General features: G+C 38.9%; 1 protein-coding gene across 5 annotated transcripts in view; it reads left to right on the top strand.

Annotated features, from left to right (window-relative positions):
• The window catches only part of rtel1 (regulator of telomere elongation helicase 1), a 159,888-nt gene extending 139,242 nt beyond the window's left edge, over nucleotides 1-20,646 (top strand). For 2 of the 5 annotated variants that reach the window (XM_043710324.2, XM_043710323.2), the window contains exons 30-36: nucleotides 2,141-2,284; nucleotides 5,063-5,203; nucleotides 6,285-6,539; nucleotides 8,559-8,759; nucleotides 10,124-10,354; nucleotides 16,827-16,927; nucleotides 20,077-20,645. In XM_043710324.2, coding sequence (XP_043566259.2) covers nucleotides 2,141-2,284; nucleotides 5,063-5,203; nucleotides 6,285-6,539; nucleotides 8,559-8,759; nucleotides 10,124-10,354; nucleotides 16,827-16,927; nucleotides 20,077-20,205 — 1,202 coding nt within the window. In that variant the 3' untranslated portion in view covers nucleotides 20,206-20,645. Of the gene's footprint in view, nucleotides 1-2,140; nucleotides 2,285-5,062; nucleotides 5,204-6,284; nucleotides 6,540-8,558; nucleotides 8,760-10,123; nucleotides 10,355-16,826; nucleotides 16,928-20,076 lie in introns of all 5 variants that reach the window. The other 3 variants (XM_043710327.2, XM_043710325.2, XM_043710326.2) reach the window with 3 other exon arrangements.
• The last annotated feature ends 1,881 nt before the right edge of the window (nucleotides 20,647-22,527 follow it).

The following is a 22,527-nucleotide window of genomic DNA, read 5'->3' as shown; positions in this document are numbered from 1 at the left end:
CTTTTTGTTACTCTATCTAACAAAACTCCCAGGCTTGTCCGGTTTTCCTCCATCTGGCTTTCTCCTAGTCCACCATCACTGATTTCGTGTGGCCCATTTTATTACACTGAAAACACCGGAGCTTTTTAACTTTTGTCCCCCTCAAGGGTTTCTTTTTTACCCTGTGGTAAGTTATCCTTATGATCTTCACTGGATCTACCTTTCCATTTCCACATGAGGATTTCTCTTTGCCCCAATTTCTATCCATCATGGACTGAAATTGGTTCTGGAAGCCAAACTGTATTTTATTGGCCAGCTCTTAATCATCAACCACTTCAACTGCTAACCTTGCCGTTTTAACTCTCTGCTCTTCCACATGAGTTTGCATTACTTCCAAGCTAAGGTTACCCTCAGCCTTTATCTCCAGCCTTTTAAGATGACTTTCCTTTTTAAATGTAAGTTTCTGAAGTTCAAATGCTCTCTCTTTTTCTTTGTTTTGTTGCTGTCTCTTCCCTCTGTTCAGCTTTTGATTGTAACACAAACTGTTGCAATTCTGCTGCCCTTTCCTTATCTCTCCCCTCTAACTCAAGCTGCTTCATTTGCAATTGAATTCTTGCCATCTCTATAGATTCTGATGGTTTCTCCAGCAAGTGGAAATGCTGAGCTACTGCTGTAATTATCTCTCCTTTCCTCACAGAAGCAGAGAGCTCCACTCCCAGCTGGTCTGCTCATTCCTGCAGTTTGGTCTTATTCACCTTTTCGCAAAACTTCCAAAGTCACCGCATCCACTTCGGGAAAACTTTTGGCGACTGAAAGAGCCATTACTATCCCAAGCTTTGTCTCCCCAGCCAAACCAACACCCGAAATAAAGACACTAGCGCCTACTACTCGCTGTTTAAAATCCTGCAAAGAACCCCCACTCTGTTTTGGACTAGGCCAGACCACTCAAAACATTCTTAAGCAGGAACCCAGACCATAACTTTGCAATTTGTTTCGGTAAGTAGACGTGAAAATTACCTGGAGTAAGTTAGCTCGGTTGACTACCAGGTTTTAAAACAGACAAAATTTTGTTCACAAAATTACACAATGCAACACAAAAAACAGAATAAAGATCCCCTACCAATCTCTGTCTTTCCAAACTTGACTTAATTATGCAATTCCAAATATCCACAACAGTCCCAATAAGCAAACCCCCTTAAAAACAGTAAGATTGGAACAAATGCTTACAGGTTGAAGTTAGAAGGGCAGAAGGAGAGAGAGTTTTTGCAGTCTGTTCATACAGTCCACTGCTAACTCTTAACTAGTTCTGGACTGAACTGCTTGGCTAGAGAGCTGACCACTTCCTTTTCATTGTACTGGTCACTGTCACTACCTCACCACTTTGGCCTGAAGTCTCATCTGTTTACATATGAACAAAAGGCCTCTCAAAATCCTTTTTCATCTCTGTTCCAAGCTCGCCACCTTGGAGTCGGAAGGGATTTATGACCACTGTGAAAAACAGCTTTTAGAAAAAAGGGACCAGCTTTGTGACAAGACCTACAGCACTACCTCTTGTAATTTGGACACTTTTCAAGATATCACTATTTATTTACCCACGTTCTCTCGTTTCTCTATTCTTCTCCACAGTAAACACTGATTCAAAATATTTGTTCAGTATCTCACCCATCTGTTGTGCTTCCACACATCGGCAGCATTGCAGATCTTCGAAAGACCTGTTGTAGAGAACGAGGGTGACAGATTACAGATGGTTATTACAGGAAGGGTAGTCTGGTCTTTTTTCATCTCAAGTTATTTACCTTTTGCTGTTGATGTCAGAGGATTGCTTTGACCTGACTGCTTATTCAACTTGCTCCCATCTCTCTTGGCAGTATAGATACAAATATACAAATTAGGAACAAGAGTGGGCCCTCAAGCCTGTGCTGCTTTTCAGTTAAGGTTATAGCTGATCTACCTACCTACCTACCTACCCACTAATAACTGTTGATTCCCAGGCATGATGGTCAACCATGATGTGTATACTCTTGCATATGATTTTGGTGCAACTGTAGCAGGCTATGCCTTGAATATATTAATGGACTTTTCTTGGTAATGACAGCCTGTTGTCTCAGAATCACAACAATAAAATATATCCTATGAGATTTTAAAAACTGTTTCTAAACAGAATTTTATCAGTTTGTTCGGCCACATCACAAAAAGAGGTTTGATGAAGCTTGCTATAATCTGACTGGTGAGGGATGTGGATTTAAACCTGAACATGCAGTTCCAAGGGAGGAGAGGAGAAGAGCAGAGCTTGAAGAAAATGCAGGTATGTGGTTTAGAAACATAAATGCCTGGTTAACTACAATAATGCATTAGTTTGTTATCATTTTTTCTTGAAGTAGTCAGTTTTAAAAATAAGTTGGTTTGTGCAACATTGTGGGTTACCTATTACAGGAAGCGTGTTATTAAATTGGTTAGTGTGCAGAAAAGAATTACAATTACTAGGACTGGAAAATTTGAGTTATAGGGAGAAGCTGGATGAGCTGTGACTTTTTTACTGAAGCACAGGAGGCTGAGGGATGACCTTATGGAGGTTTATAAAATCAAGAGGTGCTTAAGTAAAGTGAATAGCAAAAGGTCTTTTCCTGAGGGTTGGGAAGTTCAGAACTAGAGGACATATTTTAAGGTGAGAAGAGAAATACTTAAAGAGAACTGAGGAGCAACTTTTTCACACTAAGTGTGGTTTGTATGTGGAATGAACTGCTGGAGCAAGTGGTAAATGCAGGCACAGTTACAACATTTAAAAAAACATTTAGGTACATAAATCCAAAAGGTTGAGAGGGATATGGGCCAAACACAGGAAAACTGAATTAGTTTAGTTTGGGAAACTTGATCAGTCTGGACTAGTGAGACTGAAGGGTCCGTTTCTGTGCTAAATGACTCTGTGATTCCAAAAATGAATAGCATCCTTCTTGTTTCATTTTCCAGTAAATTATATCACTGTTGGTATTACACATTTTTCAGTGTTTGCTATTGAGAAGATTGAGGTACTTGCAGTCAACAAAAAAGGAAGTACCTGGTGGGTGTTTTCCCGTTGTATATTTTGTTTCACTTTGAAGTCACTTCTTAAAATATTGTAACTGGAAATTTATCATGTCAGTTAACCTCTGATGGGAAGGAGTGTTAATTTGGAAATGCAATAGCTTGTATTTATCTTTTCAATTAATTATTTTGTATTGCAGTTAACTAAAGTTTCAAAAGAGAGAATATTTTATTTATTAGTTTTCTTCCAGATACTTCATCTCTCCTTGCTCTTCCCTAACTCCATAACATCACCATAAAATTAGGTTTGGTGAAATCTGTCACCATCTTACAGGTGAAGAATTTAAACATCTCTGTATTTCTTTTATTTTAAGGGACTATGTTTAATTGAAATCTAGTTTGTATGTTCAAGGCTTCTGTAAGGAACATGTTCAGAGTCGCTGTAAAGCAGAACACATTGCTGTATCATTGTTGCACCTGTTGATTTTATTTTGTATTAAATAACTTATCAAAATATTAATTTTCTTCGCTCATCAGGGAGGAGAAGTTAGAAAAGTGGGTCTAATGGACTACAGGAATCCTTCAATGTCAGTTACAAGTAGCATTGGGAGTTTTAAGAGCAAGTTGCCTGCCTATCATTTTGACCAGTGAATTGTGCATGGCATTGACATGCCTAAAGAGAGTCATATAGAAGATATGACTGTAGGTAGTCTATAGTTCCAATACAAAGTTGTCAGAAGCTCCAAAAATCCTTTAGTACTTTACTCTTGAATTTTTTAAATAGATATTTAGTTGCACACTTGGTTCCTAATCAGCTGTAACTGATTTTACACCTGTTTTTATAGACGTGTCATTTCCTATATACAGCAACAATGGGATTTTTTTCAGAGTCTTTAAGGCTTAGTTCTATGCATCAGTTTCAGTTGTACATTGAGTTAATGCCTGTTCTTTTCTTACTTTAATAAATCAAAATGCCAATATAAGCCTACATTTCTTAGGAGCAATAAAATAAATGCTGTAAGAAAGAAGTCTATGCAAAATTTTGACTTTTCATAGCACTGCATTTTATTGAAAAATTGCTGAACATTTTTTGATTTTTAAACCTCTAGTTACACACATGCAGGAAAAGGGCAGTCACTATCAATTTCCCAGGAAATGCAAATGAAGTAATTTCTTGTATTACAAAATTCTGTTTCCTAGAACAAATGAGTATTTGCTCTCACTTTAAAACTTGCTGCCTATTTCTTCCTATGTCATTGAAAATTTATATTGAGATTACAGCAAATCCTATATTATTCTGTCATAAAAGTAGAAAAGGTTTGGGATTTGATATCTGATTTGTGCTTCTTCATTTCAAGCTTCATTAGGGAAGTTAAGTTAGATTAAGGGTTCCAAAACTAAGTCCTGGCAAAAATAAGTAAAATATGAATGTCGGATAAGGACATAAATCAGAAACCACTATTATTTTTCTAGTTCCCTTGAGGAATAACTTTCCATCTATAAAATTCATTGTACTATACTAAATTTGTTGGCATCGGGTTCCAGATTCAGTCCCTGGTTTTCCCCGAGTTAGTGAATTGCAACTAGACGGGGGAAGATGTATGACCTGTGGCCTCAATTCTATTGGGATAGGAAGAGGAGAGAGGAATGTCCAGGTGTCAAAATACTGCTTCAGAGTCTTCGACTGCTTGGAAGAAGGGTATACGAATTTTGAAGGACACAATCTGGCTCTGTCATGATGTCTATATTTTGCTTTAGTATCTTGCCAAACTGATTGAGAACCATCTGTATTTGCAAAACATTTGAGATTAGGAGTCACTGTTGATAGGAGTGGAGGAGCAAATATTTTGGGATCACAAAGCTTTGGAATCCACTTCAATAACTTGAACATTTTTAATGTTAGTTATTTTTAAATCATCGTTCAAATTCAATGTGATAAATGTCAATACATATGAAATGTACAAGTAAAAATTTAAGTCTTTCTAATCTTATTGTAAAGCTGCAGAGAACTGCTCCTCTGCTTAAAGCAGGATAATTACTTAACATTTTATGGAAAATCTAGGTAATGAGAATAAATGGACGTTTGAGCGAGCAGTCTCTGCAGAGAGCAAATTTACATCTTCAAGTTCATCTCAACAGTTAAATACTTGTACACATCTCAACAAAGGAGGACAGCACCTAAACAGTGGCCTGGTTAACAAAGGTATACAGCTTCCTTTGTTGATATATAGACTATTATTTAGGTTATTTTTGTTTGGTACAGACCATGATTTTGGGACATGGTTTCCTTTTTGGGAAGTCTCTAAATATGTTCCTGTAGAGGAAGACGTTGTTTTCCTATTTCTTTCCCAGTGGTCTTAGTTCAAAATCCCTAGAGCATACAACATTTCTAACATTTAACTGAAATTAATTACATGTAGATCAGTAAGCTACTTGTTACCTAATATCATTGTAAACTTCATATGCAACATCACAGCACTTAAAGTAATCAACAGTGATTGGCATGATAAAGATAAATCCCCTGAAGAAAACCAAGGGCTGAGAGATGGGAATTATAAAATTGCATCAAGTGACTACACTTAATTGTAGGCAGCAGGTAATTAAGGCGGCAGTGGAGTATCGTCCTTCATTGCTAGAAGGATGGAATTTAAAAATAGGAGGCTATGCTACAGCTGTGTAGGGTGCTGGTGAGGCCACACCTAGAGTACTGTGTACCATTTTGGTCTCCTTACTTGAGAAAGGATGTACTGGCACTGGAAGAGGTGCAGAGGAGATTCACTAGGTTGATTCTGGAGTTGAGAGGGTTGGCTTATGAGGAGAGACTGAGTAGACTGGGATTATATTCATTGGAATTTAGAAGAATGAGGGGGATCTTGTGGAAACATGGAGTTATGAAGGGAATGGATAAGATAAATGCAGCAAGGTTGTTTAGAACTAGGGGACATGGCCTCAAAATAAGGGGAGCAGATTTAGGACTGAGTTAAGGTGGAACTTCTTCACCCAAAGAGTTGTGAATCTGTGGAATTCCCTGCCCAGTGAAGCAGTTGAGGCAAAGATAGTTTTTTGAACAGTAAAGGAATTAAGGGTTATGATGAAAGGGTGGGTAAGTGGAGCTGAGGTCACAAAAAGATCAGCCATATTGAATGGTGGAGATGGCCAACTCCTCCTATTTTTGATGTTAAAAAATGAGATTTCCAGAAAATTATTTTGTCTAAGGTGACTGATTTGTAAATTCGACTAAAAGATTGTATTAATATAGGTTTTTGTCTCCATTTTAAATATAGGTGAAACCTGTAACTCTGAACCATCTGTTTTGACAACTGCACCTTCAAAAACATCAAATTCTACAGCAGATGAAAAAAAACAGCATGTACTTGCTGCCTATATTAGTGATGCTAAGAAAGCTTTAGGACCCAGTAAATACAACAGATTCTCAACAGTACTTCAGACATATAAAAAGACTGATAACTATGATGACATGGTATCTGAAATAGGTGCCCTGTTTACTGAAAAGTCTGAGGATTTTCATTTACTAAGAAGTAAGTCCTGGAATTTTGATGATACTAAGTTTACGGTTAGGTTGTATCTGTTGGTAATGATTCATTCCTCGAAACCACTAATCCTCCAGCTAACGTACAGAACATCATAAGCTCATCCAGTTATGAGATGTTCAGTAAAAACTTAAATATTTAATAAAAGCAAGCTGATAACATCACATTGTGGTCATATACTGCCTCCAAGCAAATATCTTCTTTCTTAAATAGAGAGGCCAAAATTCCAGATTTGGTCTCGACAATGCACTGTCAACATTTCCCTTTTGTTTTAAAGACTCCATGCCCCTTGCAATAAAGGCCAATGTTCCATTTAACTTCCTAATCACTTTCTGTACCTGAAGGCTAAGTTTTGTGATTTGCATATGAGAACACCTAGAATCTAAGATCCCACAATAATTCTTCAGTCTCACTTTATCTAAATATTCTGCTTTTCTGTTTATCCTACTGAAGTAGACTATCTCACTTCCCCACGTTACCCTCCAATCTTTTAAAGTAAGATATTTGTTTTTACAAAGCCCCATTAGCAGGGTCTGAGAACTGCTTGAAACTCTTCAGAAAGCTTTAGTGTGTGAAAGCTCTGAAGGAAGCATATGGACCTACTGCTTTCCAGTTTTAATAAAAGCTGATAATGCCAACTTGTATTTTTATACAGTAGTATCTCAAACATAGCTTTTCAAGTATCATCACTGTGGAAACTTTAAAGTTTGCTTTCTGATCTTGGCTATCTTCTTCAATTAATGTAATTGCGCCTGAATATGCAAAGTGTTGGTCCAAACATAAGCTTTGGAGATAGGCTTGCTTTAATCTGATGGTTATTTGTACTTCAGTAAATTGGTAGAAGCAATTACAGGCCAGAGTTTAGACAGTGTTGAATCCATTGTGATGTTTGAGCATTTGTATAGTGCAGTGAAGTGTTCCCATTCACAGTTTTGATCACTTTTCTGAGATTTTTGTTACACTGGGAAATCAGTCAATTCGAAGCAGTGGAGGGGTTGAGGATGGAGGGTACAAAGCACAGTGGTTATGTTGTGCAACTGGCATGCAATGGTCATGATAAATAATCTGGATTTGAGTTCAAATCCCTATAAAGCCACTGAGAACTCTTCTAACAAAAAAATTAAATCAATCAGGAATTTTAAAAAAGCTATTGTCAGTAATGGTGATCGTGAAATTGTCATTAAGAACATAATGGACTTGCTAACTTCCTCTTATAATTTTGCCATTCTTAATCAGTTTTCCAGTATCTGATGCCAAACCCTTTGCAATGTGGTTGTCTTGAAACTACACTCAAGAAAGACGAAAACAATCCATTCCTTATTATTCAAGACACCACTCCGAGGGCAAGTAGAGATTGATGAAATAAGCGAGGGTCACATTCAGATAATGAACTAAAATAAAAAGTTCATGTGCAAGATGAACTGGGTATGATTGGATTAGATGTGCAAGTGGAGAAAGTGAGGACTGCAGATGCTGGAGATCAGAGCTGAAAATGTGTTGCTGGAAAAGCGCAGCAGGTCAGGCAACATCCAAGGAACAGGAGAATCGACGTTTCGGGCATAAGCCCTTCTTCAGGATTCCTGAAGAAGGGCTTATGCCCGAAACGTCGATTCTCCTGTTCCTTGGATGCTGCCTGACCTGCTGCGCTTTTCCAGCAACACATTTTCAGCTTAGATGTGCAAGTGTCCAGAATGTGCTGATCATTTCTCCACGAGGCAGTCTTTAAATGAGGAAGGGGTTTGTTCCCAGAATAGATTCTTCAGAGATTCTTCTTCTGTGGTAAATAAATGTACTCATACTTGAACTTTGGCAGTTCAGATGAAATTATATTCTGGCTTTCTATTCAGTGTTTATTGGTTCCAATATTTTCTCAATTGAGAAAACCGTCTGTGCTATAGAAAACAATTTGGTCTTTTCAATGGATTATAGCATAGTTAACTTATCAAAACATAAATAAATTCAGGCCTGCAAGATCCGTGATAATGTTTGCTGATTATTCGTTTACAGGATTTTATATATTTGTTAGAACACACCATAAACAACAGTTTAACCAGATGTGTAAAGAGCTGACGGGAGCAGACTGTAAACACTTTATTGAGAGTGAGTACCAACCTGAGACACAAAGGGGAATTCTGAGCAAAACTGAGGAGAAATTCCCTAAACATACAGTTCTGACTGGAAACGCGAGTGCCAGGAATAATGAGAATGGTAAGGACATCCTGGCATTTATGATATTCATTTATTGTCTTTCACAAGATAATCTTTGGGTTGTAAATGAACGTGGGTGCTTGGAAAACAGAAGTAACTATTTCCGTGGAATAGCTGGAAACCAGTTCTCAGATTGTAATATGCTGGGCAGATCTATTGATATTACAGTAATATCACTTATTACAGTGGAGTTTTTTTGTAATATTCAGCAAGTTCTAAAATATTGTGTTTTTAATTACTGCTTTCCCTGACTATTTTACTTTCAATGGCATTAGCCTTCTTTTAAATCTAGCCAAATGATTTTTAATTATCACAGCCCTTTTATATGTGTAAAAGCTTATATTTTCAGGTTATCCATTTGGTGTTGGACAAGAGCAGTTTCCAAACTAAAGAGTTACTATGATACTAATTGGGCTATTCTGTGCTCCTGTGCCATTCACTTGTAAGTTCTGTGAGCTGGTCATGCTTTTTTTCTGATATAGCATGAAATTTTGTTTCATTGCATTATTGTCAGAATGAAGCCATCAAAGCCAATTATTTCTTTTTTTTTAGGAAATGCTGGAATTTATTAACATGAATATAGGTCAAGGCACCGTAGGCCTAGTAGACCATGGGCTGCTCTCTCTTTGGAGAGAGCCCATTGGTGGTGCTTTAACCCGATGGTTACCACGCCTCAGGTGAAGGGAGAGGTTGAGAAGGAGAGTCCTTTGTGGGAACCTCAACTTGTGTGGGAATTGAACCCAGACTGTTGCCATCACTCTGTATTGCAAACCAGCTGTCCAGACAACTGAGCTCACTAACCCCTATGAATTTTACCTTTAACATGAATGGTACTTCAAGAATTGCATTCCTTTCCTGTTTCAGAATGCCTTTTTCTGTTCTGCTGCCACTCTCTTTCCCTCCCCTCAGCTGTCTGATATTCTTAACATAATTATGTTAAGACTGTGTTTAAAAAAAGTGAGGAAATCAGCAGAACGAAAGACTATGTGGTGGTTTAAGTACCAGTAGCGGAAAAACTAACTGGGAATACTTGGAACAGAATGACTTTTAAATTTGATATGAATGAGGAAAATGCATTCGGAAGAATACCAGAAAATGAAAGCTTTCAATGAGGCTTTAAACTGTAGTGAGCTGTCTAATTGTGCTGTTACGTTATACAATAATGCTCTTGTCTTCCCCAAAATTTAATCGGCAATACTATTTCTATAATAAGCTGGAGAGCTGTAATTGGAGCTTGCATTAGATGATACCCACAATGGAGCAGGCACTTTCAAATATTTGATGTCAGGCATTTGATGTCATTTAAATACAAGTTGGCCGTGTATGATAATGACTTTTCTTTTGCCTGTTAATAATTTCAATAGCTGAAGGGTCTAGAACTACACAAAGCAAGATTTCGGCATTCTTTCCAAATGGTGGAAAATCAAAGCTTTTAAATGTCTTGGAGAAAGCAAACACTTTACATTGCACTGATGATGACAATATGGTAAAAAGCTGTCCCTCTGAAGTTCAGGACAAGGAAACGAAAAGCATACGACCCCCATCTACAAATGCTCCGTTACTGCCTTTCTCCTCTGATACGAATTTGAAATTAGGTAAGTTACATGAATAACATATTTTAAGGTTAAGATTTAGCTGGATAAATTGCTTCAGAATAGAAATGTGTTCCCACCCTTGCCAGAAAAACTTCTGAATTTTGATTTTAAAAGCTATGAATTTTAGAGTTCTTTGGAATGTTCAGAGTTTGGGCCAGGTACTGTCTGGATAATTTATTTTGAGACAAACCAACTTGCTTCCAAATTATTCATTCACCTCAATGAAAGCCAAACACAGAGTGTGCATTAAGAAAAATAAGTTCAACTCTGATAATGCTTGTTTCTTTTGTAAGTTCCATTGTGCATTTTTAATTATGTATTCTGACCTTGATAAGTTCAAGAAATGTTCTAATTAGTCTGTGATAATATAATGGCTTTTATTTATGGTGATTTGCCATTATGAGATGTTCTTGCATGCTTCTAAATAAAGTAGTAATTGTATGTGGTGAAGTTAATGATTAGTGGATGCATAACTACAAACCATGAATCTTTCAGTGTACCTAACTTACTTTTTCCAGAAACCCCTAATAGTTTCCTACTTGTGCTGTTTAAATTACATTATGAATAATTCCAGGTTGTTGCTTCTAATGTTACGAGTTCATTGTGTAGATGTGGTTTTTGATTGAGAACTCACCTGTACTCCTATAAAGGTGTAGGCTTTACCTCTCTGAGAAGGTCCAGGTTCAAGTCCCATTTGCCCCAAACGTGTGTCATCACATGTACAAACAACTTGATAATTTATAGGGGACTCTTGTGGCACAAGGTAGGTCTGTGTCACCTGAACCAGCAACCAGGTTTAATCACATTCAATAGACAGCATCTTTTAACAGAGCAACAGCCCTTACTGAAGCAGCAGTCATCGACCAGAGGGTGGGGACATCTGGTTCCGGGGGAAGGAATGGGTCCCTGGGGGCAGGGGCTGTGCACAGGGAGGTTGGGAATAATGATACTGGGGACCGTGGGGAATGTTGGCTGTCGGAGGGGCAGGGAGAGGGGTTAGGTCACGGTCCAGTTTGCCATGTAAATGGCAAACCAGGGGGTCAATTTTATGGTTTAGCCAGAAGTAGGACTCAGTCTTTAAATGTTGAACTTTTTTTTGATAACTACTTATTTATTATTAAGAGTACTCTTTGAATTCTGTGATTAAATAGAGATATTTTGTGGGCACTGGAAAATACAGTAAAATTCATCAATTTCCTGGGCACTTCCTTTCAAGTCTGCCATATCAGGGATTCCACAGGATGTGGAAGTGCAACTCCCTTCTGTACTGCAGATATGACTATTGTTTAAGAGTGAATGGGAAATCCAAGATCTTCTGTATCCATATCTCTGCGATCACCTGACTTCGAAGTGCCAGCAACCAGCCACGCTGACTAATCAGTTATTAAAAAACTTCATAGAAGGCAAAATAACTTAAGCTACTGAAATTGGATACATGAAAATCTAGTTTTAAAAATGTAGAGTTCAATAATTCATGGTAAGGTATTAACGTGCATACAAGTAGTGGATTTAAGTGCAATAATTTGAAAAGTGTAATTATATACGAACAAACTGAAATGAGTTTTGCATTGCTTTAGATCAAATTGTGATGTCATACTTTAATACAAGTAGCTCCTGAAAGAGTGTAAAGTTGATCATAAAGTTGTTGTGGTTCTGTTTGTCGAGCTGGGAATTAGTGTTGCAGACGTTTCGTCCCCTGTCTAGGTGACATCCTCAGTGCTTGGGAGCCTCCTGTGAACCGCTTCTGTGATGTTTCCTCCGCCATTTGTAGTGATTTGAATCTGCTGCTTCCGGTTGTCAATTCCAGCTGTTCGTTGCAGTGGCCGGTATATTGGGTCCAGGTCGATGTGCTTATTGATTGAATCTGTGGATGAGTGCCATGCTTCTAGGAATTCCCTGGCTATTCTCTGTTTGGCTTGCCCTACAATAGTAGTGTTGTCCCAGTCGAATTCATGTTGCTTGTCATCTGCGTGTGTGGCTACTAAGGATAGCTGGCCGTGTAGTTTCGTGGCTAGCTGGCGTTCATGGATGCGGATCGTTAGCTGTCTTCCTGTTTGTCCTATGTAGTGTTTTGTGCAGTCCTTGCATGGGATTTTGTACACTACATTGGTTTTGCTCATGAGCCACACACGCAGATGACAAGCAACATGAATTCAACTGGGACAACACTACTGTTATAGGGCAAAGTGGAGAAAGTGAGGACTGCAGATGCTGGAGATCAGAGCTGAAAATGTGTTGCTGGAAAAGCGCAGCAGGTCAGGCAGCATCCAAGGAACAGGAGAATCGATGTTTCAGGCATAAGCCCTTCTTCAGGAATGAGGAAAGTGTGTCCAGCAGGCTAAGATAAAAGGTAGGGAGGAGGGACTTGGGGGAGGGGCGTTGGAGATGCGATAGGTGGAAGGAGGTCAAGGTGAGGGTGATAGGCCGGAGTGGGGTGGGGGCGGAGAGGTCAGGAAGAAGATTGCAGGTTAGGAAGGCGGTGCTGAGTTTGAGGGATTTGACTGAGACCAGGTGGGGGGAGGGGAAATGAGGAAACTGGAGAAGTCTGAGTTCATCCCCTGTGGTTGGAGGGTTCCTAGACGGAAGATGAGGCGCTCTTCCTCCAATCGTCGTGTTGCTATGGTCTGGCGATGGAGGAGCCCAAGGACCTGCATGTCCTTGGTGGAGTGGGAGGGGGAGTTGAAGTGTTGAGCCACGGGGTGGTTGGGTTGGTTGGTCCGGGTGTCCCAGAGGTGTTCTCTGAAACGTTCGGCAAGTAGGCGGCCTGTCTCCCCAATATAGAGCAAGCCAAACAGAGAACAGCCAGGGAATTCCTAGAGGCATGGCACTCATCCACAGATTCAATCAATAAGCACATCGACCTGGACCCAATATACCGACCACTGCAACTGACAACTGGAAGCAGCAGATTCAAACCACTATAAATGCCGGAGGAAACATCACAGAAGCGCTTCATAGGAGGCTCCCAAGCACTGAGGATGTCACCTAGACAGGGGACGAAACGTCAGCAACACAAATTCCCAGCTCGGCGAACAGAACCACAACAACGAGCACCCGAGCTACAAATCTTCTCACAAACTTTGATTATAAAGTGACATTAGTAGCTTGTGCAATCTAATTTGATGATAATACTGTGGTATTCCATCTGTCCCATATAGTTTGAGATTCAACATCCTTAGCTAGTACTGAACTTTGAAGTGTCCAACACTGTCACATCTGTATACAGAATCCCCTGTTTATTAAGGATGGACATTCCTCAATGTATGCTCTTCTGTTTTGTATTCTTATTGTTTCAGATCATGGGTTATGACCCTTTAAAATAGTCCATTGTGTTTCTGATGTGATTCTGTTTATTTCTGGAACCTACATTAACCAAGCACATACAGATAGAGACAATAAAGGATATATTTTAGACAATAGACAATATGTGCAGGAGTAGGCCAGTCAGCCCTTCGAGCCTGCACCGCCATTCAATATGATCATGGCTGATCATTCCTAATCAGTATCCCCTTCCTGCCTTATCTCCATAACCCTTGATTCCACTATCTTTGCGAGCTCTATCCAACTCTTTCTTAAATGAATCCAGAGACTGGGCCTCCACTGCCCTCTGGGGCAGAGCATTCCACACAGCCACCACTCTCTGGGTGAAGAAGTTTCTCCTCATCTCTGTCCTAAATGTTCTACCCCATATTTGTAAGCTGTGTCCTCTGGTTCGGCACTCACCCATCAGCAGAAACATGTTTCCTGCTGCCAGAGTGTCCAATCCTTTCATAATCTTATATGTCTCAATCAGATCCCCTCTCAGTCTTCTAAACTCAAGGGTATACAAGCCCAGTCGCTTCAGTCTTTCAGTGTAAGGTAATCCCGCCATTCCAGGAATTGACCTCGTGAACCTACGCTGCACTCCCTCAATAGCCAGAATGTCTTTTCTCAAATTTGGAGACCAGAACTGCACACAGTACTCCAGGTGTGGTCTCACCAGGGCCCTGTACAGCTGCAGAAGCACCTCTTTGCTTCTATACTCAATTCCTCTTGTTATGAAGGCCAGCATGCTATTAGCCTTCTTCACTACCTGCTGTACCTGCATGCTTGCCTTCATTGACTGGTGTACAAGAACACCCAGATCTCTCTGTATTGCCCCTTTATCTAAATTGATTCCATTGAGGTAGTAATCTGCCTTCCTGTTCTTGCCACCAAAGTGGATAACCATACATTTATCCACATTAAACGGCATCTGCCATGCATCTGCCCACTCACCTAACTTGTCCAGGTCACCCTGTAATCTCCTAACATCCTCATCACATTTCACCCTGCCATCCAGCTTTGTATCATCAGCAAATTTGCTAATGTTATTGCTGATACCATCTTCTATATCATTAACATATATTGTTAAAAAGCTGCGGTCCCAGCACGGATCCCTGCAGTACCCCACTGGTCACTGCCTGCCATTCCGAAATGGAGCCCTTTATCACTACCCTTTGTTTCCTAGCAGCCAACCAATTTTCAATCCAATCTAGTAATTTGCCCCCAATACCATGCGCCCTAATTTTACTCAATAACCTCCTATGTGAGACTTTATCAAAAGCTTTCTGAAAGTCCAGGTACACTACATCTACTGGATCTCCCTCGTCCATCTTCAGAGTTACATCCTCAAAAAATTCAAGAAGATTAGTCAAGCATGATTTCCCCTTCATAAATCCATGCTGACTCTGTCGTATCCTGTTACTACTTTCCAGATGTGCCGTAATTTCATCCTTTATAATAGACTCCAGCATCTTTCCCACCACTGAGGTCAGACTAACTGGTCTATAATTTCCAGCTTTCTCTCTCCCACCTTTCTTAAAAAGTGGTATAACATTAGCCACCCTCCAATCCTCAGGAACCGACCCCGAATCTATCGAACTCTGGAAAATAATCACCAACGCATCCACGATTTCCCGAGCCACCTCCTTCAGTACCCTGGGATGTAGACCATCAGGCCCCGGAGACTTATCAACCTTCAGACCTAACAGTCTCTCCAACACCAAATCCTGGCAAATATAAATTCCCTTAAGTTCAGGTCCTTCAGCCACTGTTACCTCAGGGAGATTGCTTGTGTCTTCCCCAGTGAACACAGATCTGAAATACCCATTTAATTCTTCTGCCATTTCTTTGTTCCCGTAATATATTCCCCTGTTTCTGTCTTCAAGGGCCCAATTTTAGTCCTAACCATTTTTTTGCCTTGCACATACTTAAAAAAGCTTTTACTATCCTCCTTTATATTATTGGCCAGTTTACCTTTGTACCTCATTTTTCCTCTGTGTATTTCCTTCTTAGTAATCCTCTATTGCTCTTTAAAAGCTTCCCAGTCCTCAGTTTTCCCACTTATTTTTGCTATGTTATACGTTTTCTCTTTTAACTTTATATGTTTCTTAACTTCCCTTGTCAGCCACGGCCGCCCATGCCTCCTCCTGGGATCTTTCTTCCTTTTAGGAATGAACTGATCCTGCAACTTCTGCATTATATCTGCCATTGTTCCTCCACAGTCATCCCTGCTAAGGTATTGCACCATTGAACTTTGGCCAGCTCCTCCCTCATAGCTCCATAGTTCCCTTTATTCAACAGAAGTACTGTCACTTCCGACTGTACCCTCTCCCTCTCAAATTGCAGATTGAAGCTTAATGTATTATGGTCACTCCTTCCCAATGGCTCCTTCACTTCAAGGTCTCTGACCAATTCTGGTTCGTTACACAATACCAGGTCCAGAATTGCCTTCTCCCTGGTCGGCTCCAGCACCAGCTGCTCTAAGAATCCATCTCTGAGGCACTCCACAAAGTCTCTTTCTTGAGGTCCAATACCATCCTGATTCTCCCAGTCTACCTGCATGTTAAAATCCCCCATAAAACCATAATTTTGTTTTATTATCCTCCACCACTGTCCCATTGACACACAAATCTAGGGCACAAGTATCAGAATTTGAGACCAAATCTTTAATTTTCTAATGATCTACAAGCCATCATTTCACACACAATTGTGTCACAGGCATTTTTCTTAACATAGTAAATAAGTTCCAGCTTGTTTCTGTGTGGACATCCTGGTAGCTGGTAAAGGTAAAGTTACCATTGTACCAGAGGACCATAGGCCCAGACATCTGATGGTTTAACCTGAGGTGAGGGAAGAGGTTGAGAGGGGGAGTCCTTTTATGGTGACATTAGTCAGTGCAGCAATTGAACCCATGCTGTTTGTGTCCATCTGAATTGCAAACCAGCCAACCGGACAACTGACCGTTATCTGGTGATTAGTATTGGAGCTGTGAAAACATTTCCTAATCCTGTAACTCGAGCAAAGTTGCTTTCTAACTGGGATTTGGTACTTGAAGTGCTTTTTATGTCCATGAATGTACTGAAACTTGTAACACTTAGATCAAATCATTCATATCAACAAGTTTTGTTTCTCAGAAGAAATTTTATAAACTTTGCAAATATTCTGCTAGGTTTCCGCTGCATAGTTTGCAGAATTGATGCAACAGTGCCATTTAATTGTCAATCCTGTGACTTCACCTGCTGCATGTCTTGCTGGAAGCAGTTGTTGAAGGTTAGCATAGCTTATTTTAAACTTTTTAAGAAAAATACAGCCTGATCAGCTGTTAAGAAATTGTGAGATTTTTTAATGCATATTAACTCTACAGATACCTTTGAAAATCAGCCTAATAATTATATCTGAGAAAATTGATAGTCTGCTGAAGATGCAGTTACTTAGTACAAATATGTTCAAAAGTAGATGGATGATTTATTGTGAGTTTTACTGGAGGATTTATGAACATATGATTTACCAACGCTCATATATATATTTAAGAATGCAATCTCGCATGGGAGTGTGATTTTAAAGATCAGAGAAGTAAACATTTCCTCATATTTAGGAATATCTATTTAATGTTGTCCTACATTGTGTTCTGCATTGTGCACAAACCAATTTGTGAATGGACTAGAAATTTTACAAAAAAAATCTGATAACTGGTTATTACAAAAGTTTAATTCGTGTAGATGTTTCCACTTGAGCATTTTGCTACCACAGGAAATGCTAGATGCAGGTACAGGCTGTATAGGACTTTGATTGGACCACTTTTGGAATACTGCATTCAATTCTCGTCTCCCTTCTATAAGAAAGATGTTGTTAAACTTGAAAGGGTGAAGATAAAGTTTACAAGGATATTGCTGGGGTTGGAGGATTTGAACTAATAGGGCAAAGCTGAATAGGCTGAGGCTCTTTCCCTGGAGCATTGGAGGTTGAGGGGTGACCTTATGGAGGTTTATAAAATCTTGAGGGGCACAGTTAGGTGAATTGCCTGAGTCTTTTTCCCAGGGTGAGGGAGTCCAAAAGCACATAGGTTTAAGGTGAGAGGAGAAAGATTTAAAAGGGGCTTGAGGGGGATCTTTTCTACGCAAAGGGTGGTGCGTGTGGAATGGACTGCCAAAGTGGTGGAGGTGGATAATATTACAATATTTAAAAGGCATCTGGATGGGTAGGAAAAGTTTAATGGGATATTGGCCAAATGTTGGCAAATGGGACTAGGTTAATTTAGGATATCTGGTCAGCATGGATAAGTTAGACCTAAGGATATGTTTCCATGCTGTATATCTCTGACTATTTAAAAGATTTTTGAACAGGTACCTGATTTGGAATATTTGAGGGATATGGGCCAAACACAGGCAAGTGGGATTAGTTTTAGTCTGGGAAACTTGTCATGGACAAGTTGGACTGAAGTTTCTGTGCTGCATGACACTGACTCTATGCAATCTGTTCTCAGAACAATACTTGTTTTCCTGTATTCTAGGAATTATCAAATGTGTAAGAATAGTCTAATGCCTGATACTGGCTGATGCTCACTCCATTTGTGAGGTTTTGCTTTTGGCATGTTGCCTTATAGTAAAACTACAACTAACTGCAAAATAGCATAAAAGCTTAAAAGAATATGGGAAATGCCGAAGTATGTGGGTAAAAGAGATATGTAAAGATTCATGGAAAGTGCCAATATAGGTAGATTAAATAAATCAGTAGCATTTTGGATTTATATTGGGGAATAAACTGCAAAAGTGAAAAGATGATAGTAATACAAGGAAAGGTCAGGCCACTATCAGGGTACTTGTCATCTGGGAGCTTAATTATCTAGGAAAAATTAAAGGCATATTGTATGTACAGTATAGATTCAAAACAATCATACCAGGGGACAGAAAATAGTGACCATCACTGATGGGTGTTATTGAGATCCATTACAATAATAAAATGGTTTTCTGAGCTGTATTTTTCTATGCCTGTATAGAAATCTATAGTGAATCAAAAAAGGAAACAACAGCATTCTCTTGTCAGGTTTGCATGTGATCCTTGAATTTTTTTTTTCCATATTTGTAATCTATAGACTCTTTTTTTAATTTTCCTGTTCACAGATTGAATTCTTTTTTTGTTTCCTGATGTTAGATTGTCTCATCTTGCTACTTTGAGTCTGTAAGGTTTGGAACCAGCAGCAAGATATAAACCATATGTTTGCTCCATTCCTCTGAAACATATCATGCTTTACTGTAAATGTTCTTTGATAATCATCTATTGGGATAGTCATGTTTTCTTTGCAAGTCAGTGGAGACAGGAACCAGAAATGAAATAATTGTGAACCATGGAAGAACAGCTGCCCAGAATAAAAATACTTTAATATTATCCCAAGATGTTAAAGAGGAAGTACCTTGTTCTATTGACCCTAATTGTTTGCGCATATGTTTGCTAAAGATAATTTCCAATGCTGTGTTTCTGGTGCAGGTGCCCCAATTTCATACCATATAGAAGAGCAACCTTTGACTTAAATGTATATAACTCTTTTCCTTGAGAAACGCCCACAGTAAATTTGTGTATCGTCTATATTAGTCCTAATTTAAGAGTCTCATATGTAGTAGTTCTGCATAATTGGCCAGTTATATAACTATATTATTAATTAATTTTGAATGCACAAACTAATATTTTACTTCGAATCATTACACAGAATATTGTAATGAAAATAGCTCTCAATAAAATGCATCTGTACCTCAACATCATCATATCTGTGTTGGTAAATCTTGATATTTTTACCTCAAACACCTACAAGCCTTAGTCTTCAACTTTAATGAAGTTAGCAACCATAATATTTTTGGAGCTGGTATAGTTTGTAGGAGGGCGGATGAAACCTTTATGGGAGGGGAGCAGTGATGTTATCTGAGTTTTAAGTTGAATCACAACTCTTGCGTAAGAGTAAGTTTCATTGTTAAGGTACTATTGCATTCTAAGCCCTGGATTCAATAATCCCTTCTATAGTGGTTTGGAGTAGAAAATTGTGTCATGTTTGTAAACAGGTAAGTCTATTATTTTACAGCACTCTGGCTTGACAAATAAATTACTTCTATAAGCTTACTAAAGAAAATCTTCGGTTCCCATCATGTAAAATCTGTGTTAGAAAATAAAGGTAGGATAGAAAAATAGAAGATTTAATAAAGACATTTTCCAGTGCTATTTCTGTGAACCTAATACTATCGAAGAATATTCTTAGAAAGGGAAAAATTTCAATTATAATTATTGTGGTTATTTTGCAGTATTCTTTTGTGAACTGAGAAAAAATTCAGAGGAAAGTCTACTTAACTGTCAGCAGTCTAAAGGTCAAAATGTAAATATATTTACTGAAATGCAGCATTTCCAAAGATTTCATTGTCCAATCATCTTTCTAGAAAAATAAAAAGTGCCCACAGTGCAAAGAGACTGTCAACAGAAGATGCTTGAGGCAACTTTTCTTTTGGACAAATGATCCACAGTCTATGAAGCAAGTGAGGAGCAATCCGGATACATCAAGGAAATGACTTTAATTCTTTGGTCAAAAGCACTTTTATTTGGGTATAAACTATCTTGTGTTTTTGTAACTTTAAAATGTCTTTTTTAATTTATCATACATCTGGGAAAGTTCTGAATTTTGAAAATGTCAGCTTTGTTGAAAACGTCTGAATAATAAAAAAAAATAAAATGAATGCTTTTATATAAAAGAATTTAGGAATCAAAAGTGTCAAGGTGTCAGTAATACCTTTCATAGTAGAAATACAATTCAATTGGATCTGGAATTAATGGCATTGAACACTGAATTATCAATGTGCAATTCTGTGGAGTGATGAATGTGAGTTTACTTAGTTCTGCATTTGCAAGGAATTGAATGTATAAACTTGAAAATCTGTCACAGAGACAAAATGTTGAACTGATCAGGAGCACTCTGTCAAAAAAGATGATATTTAGTGGGGGAGCAGTGGAAAAAAAATGAATGAATACATTCAAAGTATTGTTGCTTGTTATACTTATCCAACCCTGCAAGGAGTTAATGCAGAAACACAAAACCATATAATTTGATCACTGCATTTCTGTCAACAATTGTACAGGGGTCCCAATCAACTGAAGTCAGGCATAAAATTAAGCGATGATTACTTCTTGGAGGGGTGATGAGTTAGATTTTACTCACCCATAAAGGCACATTAGGAGCCAGAAGTCGAGGGACATAATGACGACTCGTAACAGGTCTGTTAAAGGCCTGTTAAAGTCAGGAATGTTCCCCAGTGAGCATTTGCATGTGAGTTGGATCCCTGATCTCTCAAACCTGGCATGCAGCCCAAATCAGAGGTGATTGTGTAGTTGGGCAGCCTCCATAAGCAATAAGGCTCACCTAGCCACTGCAAAACACTGTATTGTTTCTCCATCCCTGTGTGGAATGCCATGGCACCAGAATTACCAACCCTCTAATTTGGAGGTTGCCTCAGTGGCAGTCTGGTTGCCAGCAGCAGTGGACCTATGGCCCTTGTTTGATCCCAACATCAGGATCTTCACTCCCCACAGCAAAATCCCAATTCCAAAACTGGAAAAAATATATCTTGCCCAAATTTTCTGGTTTCTGGATTGTCAGCTACTTGACAGATTGAGGAAGATGCACATGAGGAACTAGTGGAGGTCCTTACCCATGGAACTTGACTGGGAATTGCCTGGGATGTTTAAACTATTTTTGGGCAATTCCCCGACTCTCATGGCTGGGATCCTGCACAAATGTGTGTGATGCGGAGGTAGAACTGGAGACTTGACACAGTCAAGTGAGTTACCTTGGTAGATATACTGGAGTGGTTAGACAGTTTAAAACTTGTTAATTTCACAGCTGACCACCCGACTATAAAATGAATTGACCCAACTACCCAAGAGCTGGGATCCCCATGATGAAATTCATTAAATTGTTCCATCAACAAAGCCCATCTCAGTAATGCTTTTACCAGCTGAAGCCAGGTATGGGGTAAATAGTGATAAGCATTGATTAATTCAATTACTTCACAACTTCATCTTGTACTCTGCAGTACAATGTTTAGTGCTGCATTTTTGAACTGACCTTAGTTGTTTACATGTCTATGTTATGCAATTAACTGCATTTTTTCACTACAGTATCAATAGGCACAGTCATTTTTGATGATTTGTCAATGGAATCATGAGCAAGAAAGGGCAAGTAGATACAAGAAAAGGTTACACATGAAAGATCAGGCAAAGATTATTAAGTCCATTAATCTGCTTATGGTTTAGCAAATCCCTTACCTTTTCTTTTTCCCCGTACACACTCATATACTGTAAACACACAAGCACACAAAGCATGCCAGAGTATGGAATGAGTGCAAGGCTCAATGGAACATATGAAAAAAATCTGATGTATCAGAATCCGTGCTTGCAACTAGCAACAAGACAGACGAGTAACTGAGAAACAGTGGAAAGAATAGGCAAAATTCATCTGATTCCACGGAAGTGTCTAAGGAATGAGAAATACCTGAACTAGACTCCACCATTGTGGGAACAAGTTCCACCAAGTATTCGAATTTTAATCAGAAGCAAGGAAGTTTCATTCCAAACATCGTAATTTGTGAAATAATTCTCATTGCTGTCGATCTCTCTTTTTGGTAATACAACCTAACATTGGGGTTTCTTTTCACTCGAAGTGTGGACGTAGACCTACAAACAGGAAGGACTTTCCCTCAGGTATTCCTGGGCAATTACATTCTCAACTCATCAATTATACATGTATGGGTCTGTAGCAAATATCATGGGCAGGAAGTTCTGACACACATCAGGATTTTCTGATCTCCAACATCTGGGTGCTGTAGTTAAATTGCATC

Source organism: Chiloscyllium plagiosum, unplaced genomic scaffold, assembly GCF_037043375.1.
Source record: "Chiloscyllium plagiosum isolate Xiang-an unplaced genomic scaffold, Cpla_swu_hap1 HiC_scaffold_15, whole genome shotgun sequence".
NCBI lineage: Eukaryota > Metazoa > Chordata > Chondrichthyes > Orectolobiformes > Hemiscylliidae > Chiloscyllium > Chiloscyllium plagiosum.
The sequence above is the reverse complement of the archived record's forward strand: the minus strand, read 5'-3'. Positions and strand labels throughout refer to the sequence as shown.